Source organism: Tetranychus urticae, chromosome 2 (assembly GCF_039701765.1).
Source record: "Tetranychus urticae isolate SD_2017Ah chromosome 2, NJAU_TeUrti_SD_1.0, whole genome shotgun sequence".
NCBI lineage: Eukaryota > Metazoa > Arthropoda > Arachnida > Trombidiformes > Tetranychidae > Tetranychus > Tetranychus urticae.
In genome coordinates, this window is record NC_142959.1 from 11,281,106 (window position 1) to 11,297,395 (window position 16,290).

Here is a 16,290-nt window from a genome sequence, read left to right on the forward strand (position 1 = left end):
GCATTGTATTACTTTATTTAAGCAACAATTTAAAAGATTGAATTTACAAGTTGAGTTATTTAACTGAAATTATTTGAAACTAAATTTTAACTTAACTTGAGTTTAAATTTTTAGAAAGATCTTTTCAAACATGGATTTTCATACCTAAATACTACTTTCAAGAAAGATGGAATCGTTAAACTTGGGATTCGGATTTCGTTCTAATCACTCGTGCAAAGTTTATTATTAATAACTATCACTTCATCCATGGTTACTTGATTAATTTCAGCTTTCTTTCTGCAAGTAAACCATGTTTTGAGTCTACTATTCAGCAAATCCTTTTTGATTAAAACATGAATCTCACAAAAGGATTTGAAAATTTTGTGTAACCTCAGAATTTCTTCATTTCATTAAAAAACAACTGACAATAGTTATCTTCTAGTTCATTAATTGTCTGCGCGAAGCGAAGACACTTAACTTAAATGAATTCACGTTTATTTTGTTCAACGATTACTCAAAAATTATAATCACGATTTGACGAGATTTTCAAAATAGGTTCTTATAGGGGTCAATTTACTATATAGTTTTTGGCCCAGTCCCAAAATTTGGGACATTTTATACCAATTGAGGGCACCAACAACGAAAATCAGCTCCAAATTAAAGAAGTGTTTTGACTTTGGTGGGTTTGTAAGAGCATATAAATTGAGTCCATCAGTGTTATTCAATAGTTTATCCGGTCGATAATTTTCGAGAAAATCGTGGTCAAAGTTAAAACTTCGATAACCTTTTTATCGACGAGAAATAGGTTTTAGCTCTCTAACTCTTACGGACTAAGAAAGTGGAAAGTTAACTAAAATCAACTGATTTGTAGAAAGTTGTTTTTGATTTGATTGAAATTGATTTTTATAAGGAACACAATGAAAACACAACAAGTAAGAGTGTTTGAATCAGCATAAATTATTTGAGTTTTATGTAATACTAGAAGTCAATTTTGATAACTAATTGAAGACAGAACTATAGCTGAAAATTGAGTATCCCATGAATTAAAGTAATTGCCTAGCTATGATGCAAAAAGTTATTTGTTATGATGAAATAATCTCAATTAATGCCAAATATCTTGAAACAAATCTAAAGATTCAAAATTTCAATTCGATTATTGAGAGTTTTAAGATTCGACCAATAACAGTTTTATTTTAATTTGAGATTCGAAAAATTAAAAATAATTTATACAGCCAGGATATTACAGAGTAACGAAAATAGCTTTAAAATAAAGCTGTAATATGAAGATATTTTCACCGAAAGTCAAACAAAAATTTCTAATTAATTGCACCATTAATTTGATTGTACATGTTGACTTTTGTTTGGACGGTTCGTAACAACAGTGTAAAAACAATGAAAGTTTCTTTTGGTTGATACAATTCATTGTTGAATGGATGCTTGTTAGTTGTATGTGATGCAAGCCTTTAAAGCTAAGGTTAATCGCTAATTACGCCAAGAATAACAATCAGATTGTGTTCAGTTATGCTTTGATCTTCTTTTCTCCATCCAACCAAGGTCTAGAAATAGGAAGAGTTGATGGATAATGAGTTCCTTTGCGTCTTGGAAGAGTTCCATCCTTGTTACGTAAAGGATAAGTTGCCAGCATGATGGGAAGTTGCAATTTAATTGGTTTACATCCTTTACCATCGATTACAAACTAAATAAAATAATAAAGAAATTAAAGGTAAATAAATTGAAATTCAATTTTGGATCATTGGCACAGATATTCAAATCATGGAGGAAGATCTGCTAAAACCTAAAACGTCTTGTTAAATGAACATCAAATCAAAACAACGGACTATGTTCAACTTAAAATAGATGTATTTTTTGTAAGCTGATATTCATTTACTTCGAGACGATCAAAAGGCTCGAGTAAACTTGATCAAATCAGAGTGTATTCCTCAATGCGTTAGTTTCTCATGATTTAACTTTTAAAAGGTGTTGCCACTACCATATACGTACATAAACATCATATTGAATTTTAATTAGATGACATCCACGGAGATTTGTTGGTGGCAAGGGTGGAATGTAAAGCAGTTCCCCTCTCCATTGATCAGAAGCTTTTGGAACTATTTTTCCTCTTTCAAGTGATGCCAGTTCCCTTGATTCGGAATGAGCAAGTTTATTCTTGACCGTGTATTGGATAGTCTGTTGTGATGCGAGGATAAATCGGAAAGAAAAGAAAAGAAGGCGTTTGAGATTAGATTTGCATAAAAATATCCATTGAAAGAGATTAAAGGGAAATGAAAAGCATGAAGATTGACAAAAGTATTGAGAGACATAGAGCGAGAGATAAGGTAAAGATTACAGAAGAAACAGACATTTACATTGATCGTGAGAGAGTAACTGAAAAGAAGAAGCAAAAAGGATGAAAAATAGAGGATAAAAAAGGAAAAAATAAGCAAATTGAAGCATAAGGAGAGGGAAGAGTAAAGCAAAGAAAAGGTCAGATAAATAAATAAAAGAGTGAAACTGACCTCGGTGAGAATGGCTTTGGTCCTTTTTATTGTTACTTTACTATTGTTCTCAATGTGAGCATAGATTTTTATACTTTCTCCAGGCACATAGCCTCCACGGTCAAGACGAACTCGACAACTGACCGTTCCCCTTGTAATACAGTTGATACCAATTTTCTCTTCAACTTCACAATGAAAAGGTTGCTGTATTTTGGTAAAAAGAAGAAGCAAAAACAGAGAAATAGAAGGAAGAAAAGAAGAGAAAAAAAAGTAAGATGAATAACAATGACAAATGAAAGAGCCAAGAAGAAAAGGAAGAAAAGAAGAAGAAAAATATATTCGTATTAGTTTCATTATTCATTCTCTTATGTGAAACAGCATTGATCGTTTGCAAGTTTAACTTTAGCCCTCTATTTTTGCTGTTCAGTCCAATGGTAAAATGAGTTGAAAAAAGCGGACGATAAGAAATGACAAATAAAGATGTGAGAAACAGTCATAGATCACATTTACAATATAAAGAGTTGTTTACTTTGATAGGAAAACCTTTTCATACCTGCTTTACAGCGTTTCAGTCGACTAATGTAAAACTTTTATAATGCCAATCCCTAAGCATATTCAGAGTAAAGAACATCAGTTTTGAACAAAAAGAACCACGGAAAACAAAATTGGGAACATCAACAATAAGACTAGGTAAAGGTCATTAGGAAACAAGTTCAACATTGAAAAGGAAAAAGGAAAAGGAAAAAAATAGTTGCCTAGTTCAAGATGAATTTTTAAATTTACCTTTTTTAAACTAGGAAATCAACAATTTAAAAAGACTGTAACTGTGGTTGAAAATTGCAATTGTAGGTGAGATAGAGCAGACCATTTAAAGGCTACATATTACCAAATTATTTTCAAATTTGACCTAACCAAGCCTTCTGGTTTGAATAAACAATGAATTACAAATGAAGATAATTTAAAGACTAATTGGGTAAAATATAAAAACTCTGACAATATTTGGCTCTTTTAAAGGCTACAATTGCCTAATTTTAACCGGTTCAATTGTGATATTGAGGTCCAGTGTTACAAAGCAAATGGTTAACATGTATACCTCCTAATCACCATCAATAATCATAATAATGATATTGATTAAATGGGAATAATGTGATGATAGTAGCAATAAAAATAATAATGATGACGATGAACTAAAACAACACAGGAAGGTGAAAAAAGAGAGGGAAAATGTAAAGATGATGAGATGAAGAGTTTAAGGGCTTGGTGGTGATAGAAACCGACAACAAAGCAAGTTTCTTGAAAGCAAGGTAATTATCGTTATACAGAGGAGCGGCGGATGGTTAATGTAAAGATTGAGATCTTACAAGGTCAGTTTAGTGGGACAGAAAACTGATCAGAAAGAAGGAAAAGAAAGAGGAACCTAAATTTTTTGAATGAAGTTTCAAGGAAAAAAGAGGAAGAGGTAGAAAAAGGACGATTTTAAAGAGATGTTTTTCAAAAATGAGTATAATTTAGACACTAAAATTCTGAGCAAAACAGGCCGATTTAACGAAACATATTGCCTGAACCAATTGTTGGTATTGGAATCACTATCTAACTGAAAGGCGGGAGGAAATAGGAAAAGAGAGTTGAAAAAGCTATACAGTTTTAAGCAATCGTTCAATCGGGTTCCTAACATTGTGAGCAAAAACAGCAAATAACTTTCAGCAATAACCAAATAGTATTTGCTTTCTCGCTCAACTAGAGTTAAAATATTGACCTGAAAAAATAACAACACAACACAAACAGCAAATTGGCAACGAAAAGGAAAGAAACCAGATATTTGCAAGATTTTACTCTTGAAACTGTTTTTCAAGTTAAATTGCCTTTTTTTGGAGCTACTATGCTGTAAGAGAGTCAACTTTTTCTTTGACTAGTAGGTGTACGTGTGTTTTGTATTTGCTTGTTGTCTTGATAAGATGAAAGCACTTTGCTCTTGGTGAACAAATCCAGACCAAAACCAGAGCTAAATTTGTTGAACCATGTGGACTCGGTGTTTGAAATTATTGACAATGATTACCGTTAATAAACTTGGTTCCAGATTCAAATCAATTGGATTCATCACGATAAAAACTTGTTGATTTTTGTGAAGTACATTTTGGGGATCCTTAAGAACTGCTTTACAATAATATTGGACCCAACCATGTTTACCTGAAAAAAAATTAAAGTGTTACTAAACAATTCAAAAAAAAATATTCATCTGATCTAACAAAAATTTGAGATTTATATGATTAATGGAGTGAGAATTTAGAGTCAAAGACAATTGTTAAAGAATGCATTTTTGAAAGCTATAAATTCACATCTAATTCAGATAATATTCACAACAAAGTAAGCTGACTTTGAGCTTGAATTTGATTTGAGGTTTAGTTAGAAACTGTAACCATCTATGATTAAAAAGTGCCAATTGAGCGAGTCAAACGTCTATTGATGATATGAAATAAATTCAAAAGCCTAGGTGAATGCTAACCAATTGTCTGTGGCTCTTGTAGTCTCGAGAAAGTAATCAATTTCAATTGATTCAATCATTTATTTTACCTAAAAAAGTTGATGGAAGACCTAAAGGAAGTCCTAATTTGAAGGGGAAAGTGTGGACACCAGGAGACAAGATGAGGATCCGGTTACCAGCTACAGAACCATTAGCAGAGCTTCCAATATCTAAAGAAACAGGAAAAAGAAGACACAAAATTAATTTAGTAATTTGAGTAAGGAAAGGTTTAAAAGTTGAGAAAGTACATGGACATTGATGGATATGAATGGACATTGCCGTCCAATGGAGACTAGATGTAAAATAAGGATAATCTTAGGAAAAATGATGAGAAAAAAACGCTTCATGGATATCTTCAGAAGTCATCTTTCAACTGGAAAAGTCACTATCTTTTCCTTTGCTCAAGTTTACTCCAACTTGCTGGATTCTTGGGGTCAATTTTCATGTTTTAGTTGGTAAGCAGCAAGAATAGGAAAATGTAAAAACTAGAAATTTTGACTGATAATGATGAAACAAGACTCGACCAAGAAATTTTCTGGAAAAAAACATTCAACCAGAGCGAAACATTACATAGAGTAAAGAAAGAGCTAAGCTTAACGAAAGCAAAATAACGCCAAATGAAATTTAATCCAATTTATCTGCTCATCCATTTGTTTTCATGGTCTGTGAAAGACAATTTTCAACAGCAACAAAAAAACAGTTGACAATTAAAATGTTTTAGACTCTAGTTGGAGGATTAAATCAAAATTATGGTTTTTAGTGATCCTGAAACTGTGAATTTTGAACCATAGTTAATGGACATGCAATACACACACAAGCAAAAAATAATGAGTTGAAAATAAATAACTAAAAGTATAACCTGAGGTTACTATTGAAAAGCCTCAGGGTAAAATACCATTAGTGAATTTGTTTTTCTCCTTTTCTTTTCAACTCAGAAAGCGAATGCAAAGGCCACAAAAAAAAGCGGGAACCAGGAGAAAATTTCAAGACAATAACCATTCATCTTGTTTGGTTTTCATTGGTTGCGCTTTTACTTCATCTCCTCCTTAACTTCAAATTTTAAAATTCAGTTAAAAACTAACGAACAAACGTTTCTTTATGATGGACGGAAACGTTGAGGGTGAAAACAAAAATCTTGATTCGCTTTTTTATCGATAATGGGAATAATCTTGATACGCTATATGAGCCGCACGAAGGCTTGATTAACCAAGGTACAATGATAATATATCCAATTTAAATGCTTGATTTAAAGTTTTACAATGAATTTTCTGAGAAAAAAGAAGAAGAAGCAAAAATTAATTCATTGGTGAAGAGGCAAAGAAGAAGCACAAACAGGTCAAAGTTATTAAAATGAGAAGCAATTAAGATAGGAATATTATCATTGTAAGTATAATCATTCTGGTTTAGGATAACATGTTGATTTTAGTCGAACGAAGATGATGATGAATGTCACTGAGTTTGTGTGTGTGTGAAGGAGGAAAAGGAAGGCGAAGATGAAAAGCTGATAACTACCGAAGTGAACACAGCAGATGAAAACAAAAACCAAGAGGGAAAGGTCACAGGTTTCAATCTGCAGTTTGGTTGTTGCTGTTAACAGTCTTGAAATAAGTATTTTGTTTGATGATTGTTTGATGATGTTGGATGAAACGATAGGCGTGTTTACTGTGCCCAAACAACGGATGCCAGCTGATTTTGGAGTTTCAAATTAACGACTGAAGGACATGCTATTAGAGACGCATCAGAGGAGAGAAAATATATTTTTTTGGATTGTTGCTGTTCATCATCATAAACAATAACAGTTTATCGTCTTCACTGGCCTCAAAAGTAAACGAGGTTTCCTCTTCCTTCTAGCAATGTAAATTAATGTAATCAATCTAATCATCATCTATCGTAAGGACATCATCAACATGTGAAAACCGACAGGAAGTTTATCTGGAGAAGAAGAAGAAAGATGAGAGGGAGAGTGAGATTGAGACAAATATACAGAGAGGAAGAGGTAAGGAAGAAACAAATTTTGTAAAGGAAGGTTTTTTAGCTTTTTTAGAATGGAATCGCATCAGGGAGCAATCAATTCATTAGCTAACTCAAATTTTTCAATATCTATGAGCCATTTCTTCATAATTAACTTCCGATTGCTGTTTAATCCCAAGATTTCGTCTGTCTGTTCCTCTCTGTTAGAGAGCAGTCTGAGAACCAAACTTATCGGAAAACCATATAACTGAATCCAATTGCGTTCCAAAAAAACAAGGAAGATAAACTTTGTCTAATTTCTTCATATTTCGTTATCGTTTCTTGCTTGTCTCCTCACTGTTTTGTCTTTTCCATTTTCACCATTTTCTTCAGGTCAGAGTTTAATGGTTGGCTGAATTTAAAGAAAAAAAAGGCCACAAAATGTCTGGAAATGGACTATGCTTAGTTTTTCCTCTTTCTTTCTTCTTTTTAAGGGGGTGACACTCATTTCATTAAAGGATAAAAAAATGATGAAGTTAATGATGAGATGGAAAGCGTGAGTGATGATGGCACTAATAACCTGATTGATGTTGCTGAGTTTATATTTAATCTTCAATTACTTTACCACCAGTTCATTTCAACTTTTCATTTGATATCACATTCCTCAGATAATTAGAGCAGCTAAAAATTGAATGTTGGAAATATTGAAAGTGAAGTGATAACTTGTTGATATCTGTGAATTTGAATGGTCAGAAAATTTTTTTAGCACAGGGAACAGGTTCAAGAACAATTTCAGGCAATTGATTGAATAAACATCATTAGAGTTGACCAAAAGTTGGACGTACATCTTTTTGGCTAACTGTTGTCATTGAAGTTGTCACAGTTTAACTCAAGTGAAGCGAAATAAATAGCAAAAAAAACAGCCACTCACACATTCTAATCAAATAAGTCAATTTAACCAACAAAAGATGATAAGTGTGAGCCTTGACAGATTACGCGAGTTAATTCAACAGACTCATTTAACAGGATTGAAAATAAAGGTCAACGTGAGCGTTGTCATCGATAATTTGTGAATCATGATTAGTCTGAAGCAGGAGCAACCCACAGGAGGACCTTGGTAAGAAAAATTGAAATACGCAATACAGTTCTACAGCTACTCAAAAAAAACATTGGAAGCTTAAAATAATTAGTTAGGTAGGATGATAAGAATCTTGAACACCTCAAAATTTGTTCACTACCACAGGGTTATCATAGAGAAGATGAAAATAAGTAATAACAAACAAGTGGGTAAAAAATTGGTTAGCATAATTACGAGATTAATGTTAAAGGATAACAGTAAGTAGCAAAGATTAAAAAATGTTGATGAGGATGAGAAAATAAAGAAGCGGTCAATTGAAGGCCATGAAATAACACATGGAATTTTTGTAGAGAAAGGATTGGGAATCCTTGGGTTCAACTCTAAAGAAAGGATTAAGTGTAGGTTATCATCAACAATTTTACTGCTTTTCGTTTTTTTTAACAAAACATCAACTTGATTGCCTTTTTCAAGATCTTCTTTTCTTACTTCCCTTTCTTTCCATTCCTTTTCTTTTTCTCTCTCTGCATTCCGTCCATTCTGACAAAAAAATTACTTTCCGGAAATTGGAGGTCAAACTGTCCAGAAAAACTAGAAACTTAAAGAAAAATGTGAAGCACAAAGGAAACAATAGAGGTATTACAACTGTAACAACTTTCAGGTAGCTAAAGTTTACAAAAGACAATTTTCTCACCATTTAAAAAAATTCACAAAAAGAATCAACGGAAACAGAAACACCAAGCAACATATTGGTATAATCAACTGTGTTAGAAGCTTTGAGAACTTGTATAATTTTACACCATGTTTGGAGATAAGATCATTAAAATTTAGTTAAAGATTAAACATACCGCTTTTAGTTCCACCGTCACCAAGAAGTCTCATACGAAAATCAATGTAATTTTCTTTATCTGTTTGGATAATTCGTCCTTTGTCAGATAAATTAACAACTCCTTCACCAATTATGTGAAAGTAAAGGCCTAAAGAAAGCAAATAAATTAAAAAATAAAAATTATCATGTTTCAAAGGAAAGATAACATGTTACGTCACAAAAGATAAAACCAAAAGCTATAAAATTGAGATTAACTGGTTGCTTGAAAAAAAATGGAAAGATTCAACTATGAACAAGACTAAAGGATATTGATAAAAGAGATAAGATGTCTTCTGATTGGTTATAGATTGAACTTTAATGACTAATGTGAAACAAAAAGAGAGACATACAAAAAGTTATGTCGCCAAGCTGATAATAAAATGGAAAAGGATTATTAACGGTTATGTTGCAACAGATAATTGGAAAGGGTTTACTACTTACCAATGGCTGGTGTAGGTTCTTCCAGTTCCAGTAAAACTTTACCAGAAAGAAAGGATCCAGGAAAATAAAGAAGACTTTCATCGTCTAACAGTATAAGAAATTTTTTCAACTTTTTGGTAGCCATTAAAACAATCTAACTCTACAGTTGAAGCAGAAGATCAGGGAAAAGAAAAAATTGGTCGCAAAATACAATTTATGATGTTTCCAACTGTATTGGAGTGTTTTAAAATAAGATGAGATTTTAGAGGGAAAGATAGAGAAATGAAGAGAAAAATGAAGATATTCAAGGTCTTCTCATTCCTTCACAATTTCTCTCCAAATAATTAACCAAAAATGGTAAAACAATTTTTTCTTCAACAATTTTCATCATGAAAAGGTGGATTTCATTAAGAATGTAAGAAAGCAAGTAAGAGAGGTATGAAGGGAAGAGGAGAGAGAGAGAAAGAGAGAGAGAGAGATGAAAAGTTGTTCCCGAGTTTAAAATATAAATGAAAGAAACTGAATTAAAGATGTTCCCATTATCGTTTTCCCGATGTATCGATGTAAGCCAAGCTTTTCAGGTTCCAACGTCGAGAGAGAGCGAGAGAGAGAGAATTCAGTCTTCATCATGATTCAGGTTCCAAAAGCAGGATGAGCAAGTTTAGGCGGCAAAAAAGAAAGTTGAATAGACGAAACAGTAAAACTTGAAATCAAAATAAAACTTTGGGAAATTAGGAATTGAGTACATTATGGTAAAAAAATGTACAGATGAACATAAAATGAACCATGACAGGCCGGGACTAGTGCAATATAGTCCAAATAGGGTTAGACAAGTAACAATATATTGACACCACTCCAGGCCTGCTACAGTATCAGCCAGTCAGAATTTGAAACGCAACTAACGAAAACTTGGGTATTAACAGAGATTTATAGATTTGTCAGCAAGACGGAGATGCAAAGGTCTCACTCGTTTGCCTCCCTTAGTCTCCATCTAGCGGATCCAATGTTTCGGGTAAAGGGAAACAACAATTCAACCTTTACCTTTGAATACAATGGAGGTCTTCTTGTTTAGTAAATCGTTTTTTCTTTTAACTTCTAACAACAACTGTAAAGTTTAAAATTTTATTTAAATAGCAACTAGGTTCAAAATTTTTTTTGCTTTCTCTTCTTTTATTGTTAATCTTCATGTTCGTTTCCCAATTTTACTTGATCTCAAAATTGTTGATCTCACTTTGGATCCATGGATAGATGTTTCTCTTAAACTCTTTTTCATGGCTGGAGCCAGGATTTCATTGTTTTCGTAATACTTTTTGTACTTTTTGTTTTATTGCTGTTTTTCGTAGTTTATCTTATTCTTTTCTATCTCTAATTAGGATGTTTTTCTTGACCAGTAACTTGATCTACGTCTTGCACGGCGTCTTGACTTTTTTCGTACACCCAACAACAATAGTCGTAATTGCTCACCAGGATCAAAGCGGGTACCCCGTACAGGATAATACGATTCACAGCCATATTGAGTTTTAGGCATAACTCTATCTCTTCGGACATATTGATATTCCTCAAGAAATTGATATTTATTTTTTAGCCAGCTATTTACGAAGAATGGGCAACGAGCGGGTAAACTTGTTGTATAGTCACAGACTTCATTGACACAAATAAAACCAGCGATGCGAAATATTACTTGATCACCACACTTTGGACAAGATCTTAAAGTACCGAAAGCCATAGCATCAGCGAGAGCATAAATCTTATCGACTCTATCGTCTGACATTGATGATAAATCATAACCATTGTCTTCTAGTAAAGCGTTCAGTTCTGAAGATTTCAATTTCACCAAGTTATCAATGTATGAGTACATGAGATTAGATTGAGAAGCTAACGATTCTTCCAAAGAGGAATAATCATCAGATGAGAATGACAATGATTCACTTGATGAGGCTTCAGCTCCATATTCATTTTTCACAGAAGTCCGCCTATTTTCATTCAATGGAGGTAGCTTTGTGATTAAAACCTGTTGATCAAATCGTTTCAAATCTTCAAAACCTGATATTTCTGGAGCGGATCTATTTGAACCAAAGCCAATTTTCTGTCGACATCGAGCAAAACAATTTATATGGAACCAACGAGGAATTGGAGTACCAATTAGCAACGGTGTATCTGAATTTTCATCAATACGGCCAATACGAACAGAGCCGATAGGAATATTTCTATCACACCAAAGACATGTAGAATAGCCTGAACGAGCATATTCAACCAGAAAACTTGAAATTGGAGCTTGTCTTCTTCTTGAATGATTTTGAACCTTTTGTTCGATCAATTTCTGATCCTCATATCGCATTAAAGTGAAATTTGATATGTCACCAGTTGTTCTGGGTTGAAATTTTTTAAAGAAACAATTGAAATGAAACCAAATTGGTGTGTATCCATCATATCTAGCATCGGCTACTAATCGACCAAGACGAAGTGAATCTTTAGGAATATCTTCTTGACACTCTCGACAACCGGAATAATTACTGCGAGCATAACCAGCGATATAAGGTTGATGAGCACGAAGGTTTATTGGTTCGTGAGATACTTCAACTGAGTGAACAGAAGAACTAGATTTTTGTGAACTGCTTGAAGCTTTCGATGAATCTGAATTATCATCAGACGAATTAGATGACATTGAATTGCTTGGTCACTAGCAAGTACGGATTTATAAATGTTAATTAATACATATATTAATTGATTAAAAAATACTAAAATTGTTCTTATTTGATATCTTATTATGATCTTCACTCAAGAGGATAATAATTTCAAAGAATTTATAATTTTAAACAATTATTAGTTTGTATTGATTGTTGGAAAGTTACAAATGAGTGGAAGATTGAAAAATGAAAATGCAATAAATTGAACTTTAATAGAAAATAAGGAAAAAAAATTTGAAATTCAGAACAAAAAATACCAAAATCATTCAAATGAAAAGTTGTAATAAGATGAACACAAAAGGTTATTTTAAATGTTAATGTTAAATGCTAGAGAGTCGTAAATTTTTAGGAGTAGTCAAAAATTATTGATGGATTTGAAAATAGAGAAAATATCTAAATTGAAGAACTATCTTGACAATATTGAATCTTCTGTCATATTTCATCACGTAGATTAGAACAATTTGTTATCAAACTCCACCATCAAAAGGTATCTTATTTTTAACTGAGAAACATCGTAGACAATAAATTCATTGTAAAGCAATGAAGTATCTTTAACACCGGTCGATACACCAGGTCCGCAAGGCACGACAACATCTCCATCAATGACTTTTTGTTTCTTTGGATCAGGAGCAGTTTTACCAACACCTTTGACACTATGTTTTCCAGCGGGAAGTTCAGAGACAAAATTAGCTTGAGTAAGCTCCCACCTAAAAAAAGAAAGTTGAATAAAAATATTAGAAATTAGATGAATGTTGATAAAATTTGATATTAAAACGAAAAGAGAAAAATTGTAAAAATTGAAACTTACATGTCTCCAAGAGCAACTTCACATAAAGCAAGTAAACCGACATTATTGTTAGACTGTGGGTGACAATAATTGGCACTTTTGGTAGCCATATCAGCAAAGTAAATACCTTTACCGAACATGTAACCAGTAACAGGTGCCTCAGGAGGCGCAATTTTGAGACCTTGAGATAGAATACTGGCAAAATTGGTAATACGAGAACCGTGCCAAAGAAGCATTTTGTTGTGAAGATTAGCGTGTTTCTTGTATCTTTCTTCTTCTCCATGTCGGCAGACTTTGAAGGCTTCCATAATTTTAAGTTTACAGGCATGAGTTTTAGCGTGAGTATTTGCTAGATATTCATTGATAACCTTGTACTCAGGTTCATTGGAGTTGAGTACGTTTACATCAGTTTTCAATTGGAGATAATGTTGCTTAATTGGATCATCCGTAACCTTTTCTTGTTTGACAGTTGTCATCAATTCACAGGCAATCTCCATTTCCATTAGTGCATCGAGCATTTCTCTCTTCTTTTCTATTTCTTCTTTGGTTTGGATTACCGGAGGCCTATCAGTATCGAAACTGTGAGGAATCAAAGTGAAAAATCTTTCACTTTGACTAATTAATTTTGCTTTGGACTTTTTAGAATCATCATTAATAAGTTGACTTATTTCAGTGAGAACATTATAAGCTGCCAGAATTTGGTTTTTAGATAGTTTACCAAGAGGCATTTTGGTCATATCTAATTCGAATTCTTTCATTTCTTTTTCCATCAACTGGACGTCAAACAGCATCATTACTAGCTTTTGTAATGCTTCGGGTAATTCTGAATGACCCATTTCCATTTTAACACCTTTATTGCCGTCGCCTCCATAGCTGATATCCAATGGGTAGTACAAGTTAGCCTTTCGGACCATCTTACGACGCATAGAATAAGGATTACCCGTTTTATCTTGGAAAACTTCTTCAAACTTCAGTCTTGCCTCATTCAGACTGCGGAATGGGTCTACTTTAGATCCACCAATGTCAGTACCTGTTCGACCCCAGGCTGTAAATACCCAGAAACGATTCTTTTTCTTCTCATCTTTTAATAGTTGAAGTTTGTAGTAAGAGTTTTTGTTCGAATGGAAGTCGACTTTGTTCAGGACCTCGGAGAAAATAACGTCATTTTCTTTGTAAACAACTGCAATTCCTTCCAACTCAGATTGAGGATCAACTGCAGCACCATCTTTAATGACAAGCCTCTGTTTCTCTGGAAAAGCTGCTGATTTTGATTTGGATGTGCCACTTCCTATATGATTAAAAAATGTAACCCAATTTAGTTTCAAGTTTAAAGTAAAGCGCAATTAATCTTTAGTTCGCTTTCAAAGATGGGACTCTGAACAAATGCCAAATAATTTCTAATAAATATTTGGATTGTTCAGATCATTTTTCTTGGTATGTTAGTGACCACGAATAGAAAAACTCACGATTCATGGCGGTATGTCATACCAAAAATTCCCAATTAAAGTGAAAAAAGGTATTTACCTGACTTGGACGATTTAACTTTGCTCTTATTGACTAAGTTAGTGTAGCGTTTAGCGACATCTTGAGTTCCCCAATCACACAACGAGTGTTTAACAATAATGGAGGCAACATCATCAACACTGGCTAACTTGATATCATCAATAACTTTCTCGTCAACCAATATAACATTGCAAGATTTCGCTGAACCAACTTTATCAGATTTTTTCTCTATCTCTTTAGTATTGGTAATACCAAATAAAACTGTTCGATCGAAATTGGTGACAACGGTGGCTCCCATTTCAGTGATTGCCTTTTTCAAATCTTTCAAGGGCTTGGATAATTTACCAAAAATAACAATTTTATGCCCATTCAATGGTTTGGAAGGGTCAAGTTGGGGAAGTGATTCGTTTTGATGCCCATTTCCATTTCCAACTTGAAGAGTAACATCAACCGCGTCTACAGGACCTTGAACTTTTGGTATAATTCGAACTCGAGGCTTGTATTTGTAGTTAGCAAGGAAATCGTATGTTTCCTTATAATCAGGAGGAACTTTGAACGCTTTTCGAGCAGGAGTTTTGGTTTCATAAACACATTTGAGACAATCAGAAACCATTCCACTACAAATATATCCAGCGATACGGAAATATAACTGCCCAGTTTTGCATTCAGGACATTTTTCAAGCGCTCCAAAAAGCATTGCATCAGCTAAAACCTCAGCTTTTCGTGTTCTATCTCTAGGAGGATCATATCCATTGTATTCTAGAAGACAGTCAAGTTGAGGAGCCCTGAAGTCTTTGAATTTATCAATGTAAGAATAAAGAAGATCTGACTGTTCTTGGAGAGATTTTTCAAATTTGATTTCAGTTTTGCTCTTTTTAGCTTCAACTTTAACATTGTTTGCATCATCTCCCTTTCGTTTAGTACCCATCTTAGGTATTTTTTTCTTGAGCAATTTTTGATCTTCTGATTCAAGACCATCAAAACCAGGTAATTTTTCACCAGATTCTAAGTAACCTGTTTCTTGGCGTGCAGACACAAAACAATCAACATGGAACCATCTCGGAAGAGGCCGGCCAAGTCTCGCAGAGGCATCTGATTCTTCGTCAATTTTACAAATACGAAGCTCATTGACAGGTATTTTAACTTCACAGAGAACACAAGCAGCTCTACTAGATTTAGAGTACTCAACACTAAAGTCGGAGATGCTGGATGAAACTGCTTTAGGTGAACCAATTTTAGCTTCAATTCGTTTCTGGTCTTCAAACCTTAATGATGCGAAGTGGCCCATATCACCAGTAGATTTTGGACGGCATTTTTCAAAAAAACAATTAAAATGGTACCAGTGAGGAGATACACCATCAAAAGCAGGAACTTTGACCATTTTAGCTAATCGTAATTCATCTTTACCAATTTTTTCTTTGCACCCTTTACAGGCAGCTCGGTTACTTTTAGCATATTCACATTTAAAGGGTTGGTCGACCCTCAGACTTGTAGAAGGTTCGTCGTCCATATTGTTTCAATTCGAAAAGGCAGATAGACAGTGTTTTATTAACTTAAACAAAGGATGCAAACAATATTCTTCAACTTGAAGTAAACACAAGATTCAAACGAAACTAGAATTTCACCAAACAAACATGAGACAGTTTAAAAAGAATCCATTGGTTGCAACTTGCCATTCATAAGCCGGTTATTTCAAATCCATGCTATTTTCGTTTCTAAGGTTGACAAATTTAAATAAAAAGCGCCATCTCTACTTGATTGAAACATGGTCAGCCGGAAAACTGAAACAAAGATAATCTGTTAATCTATAGATGAAAATAAGCTAGTATTTTGAATAAATGGAATACGCCATTAATAATCCTTTAAATCTACTTCTGAAACAATTAGCCTTAAGATTATCGTTTTAGAGGTTCATCCTTGATACAGACCGAATGAAAATCCCTCTGCACTTGCACTTAAAAAGAGGGCTAAATAAGCAATTTATTGACAGGAATATTGTAATTTA

At 33.5% G+C, this 16,290-nt stretch overlaps 3 protein-coding genes across 4 annotated transcripts; all 3 read right to left on the reverse strand.

Annotated features, from left to right (window-relative positions):
- Window positions 1–1,150: 1,150 nt before the first annotated feature.
- Vdup1 (arrestin family protein Vdup1) lies at window positions 1,151–10,156 on the reverse strand. Of its 2 annotated transcripts, none has more exons than XM_015926547.3 (7): window positions 9,330–10,156; window positions 8,869–8,997; window positions 5,046–5,165; window positions 4,531–4,661; window positions 2,496–2,678; window positions 1,981–2,166; window positions 1,151–1,675 (listed from the first exon to the last, which is right to left on the reverse strand). In XM_015926547.3, exons 1-7 carry the CDS (start codon window positions 9,451–9,453, stop codon window positions 1,499–1,501), a joined length of 1,050 nt encoding a protein of 349 aa, XP_015782033.1. In that variant the 5' UTR covers window positions 9,454–10,156; the 3' UTR covers window positions 1,151–1,498. The 2 variants fall into 2 exon arrangements, with proteins under 2 accessions (XP_015782033.1, XP_089123220.1); XM_089267094.1 differs by lacking the exons at window positions 8,869–8,997; window positions 9,330–10,156 and adding exons at window positions 8,510–8,618; window positions 8,715–8,790.
- A 521-nt stretch (window positions 10,157–10,677) lies between these two features.
- On the reverse strand, window positions 10,678–11,973 carry LOC107359943 (poly [ADP-ribose] polymerase 1-like). The gene has a single exon (XM_025160278.2). The coding sequence runs from the start codon at window positions 11,971–11,973 to the stop codon at window positions 10,678–10,680; it is 1,296 nt and encodes a 431-aa protein (XP_025016046.2).
- Window positions 11,974–12,182: 209 nt separating this feature from the next.
- Window positions 12,183–15,890, reverse strand: LOC107359709 (poly [ADP-ribose] polymerase 1). The gene is made up of 3 exons (XM_015926245.3): window positions 14,307–15,890; window positions 12,804–14,070; window positions 12,183–12,702 (listed from the first exon to the last, which is right to left on the reverse strand). The coding sequence occupies exons 1-3, from the start codon at window positions 15,793–15,795 to the stop codon at window positions 12,447–12,449; spliced, it is 3,012 nt and encodes a 1,003-aa protein (XP_015781731.2). The 5' UTR covers window positions 15,796–15,890; the 3' UTR covers window positions 12,183–12,446.
- Window positions 15,891–16,290: the final 400 nt, after the last annotated feature.

Coding starts and splice junctions, on each gene's coding strand:
- Vdup1 (XM_015926547.3), bottom strand. CDS start 9,453: ATGGCTACCAAAAAGTTGAAAAAATTTCTTATACTGTTAGACGATGAA. Junction 5,166..8,868: donor TGACGGTGGAACTAAAAGCG/GTATGTTTAATC, acceptor CTGTTTCTTTAG/ATATTGGAAGCTCTGCTAAT. Junction 2,679..4,530: donor TGGAACCAAGTTTATTAACG/GTAATCATTGTC, acceptor ACCAAAATACAG/CAACCTTTTCATTGTGAAGT.
- LOC107359943 (XM_025160278.2), bottom strand. CDS start 11,973: ATGTCATCTAATTCGTCTGATGATAATTCAGATTCATCGAAAGCTTCA.
- LOC107359709 (XM_015926245.3), bottom strand. CDS start 15,795: ATGGACGACGAACCTTCTACAAGTCTGAGGGTCGACCAACCCTTTAAA. Junction 14,071..14,306: donor AGTTAAATCGTCCAAGTCAG/GTAAATACCTTT, acceptor TTAATCATATAG/GAAGTGGCACATCCAAATCA. Junction 12,703..12,803: donor GAAGTTGCTCTTGGAGACAT/GTAAGTTTCAAT, acceptor TTCTTTTTTTAG/GTGGGAGCTTACTCAAGCTA.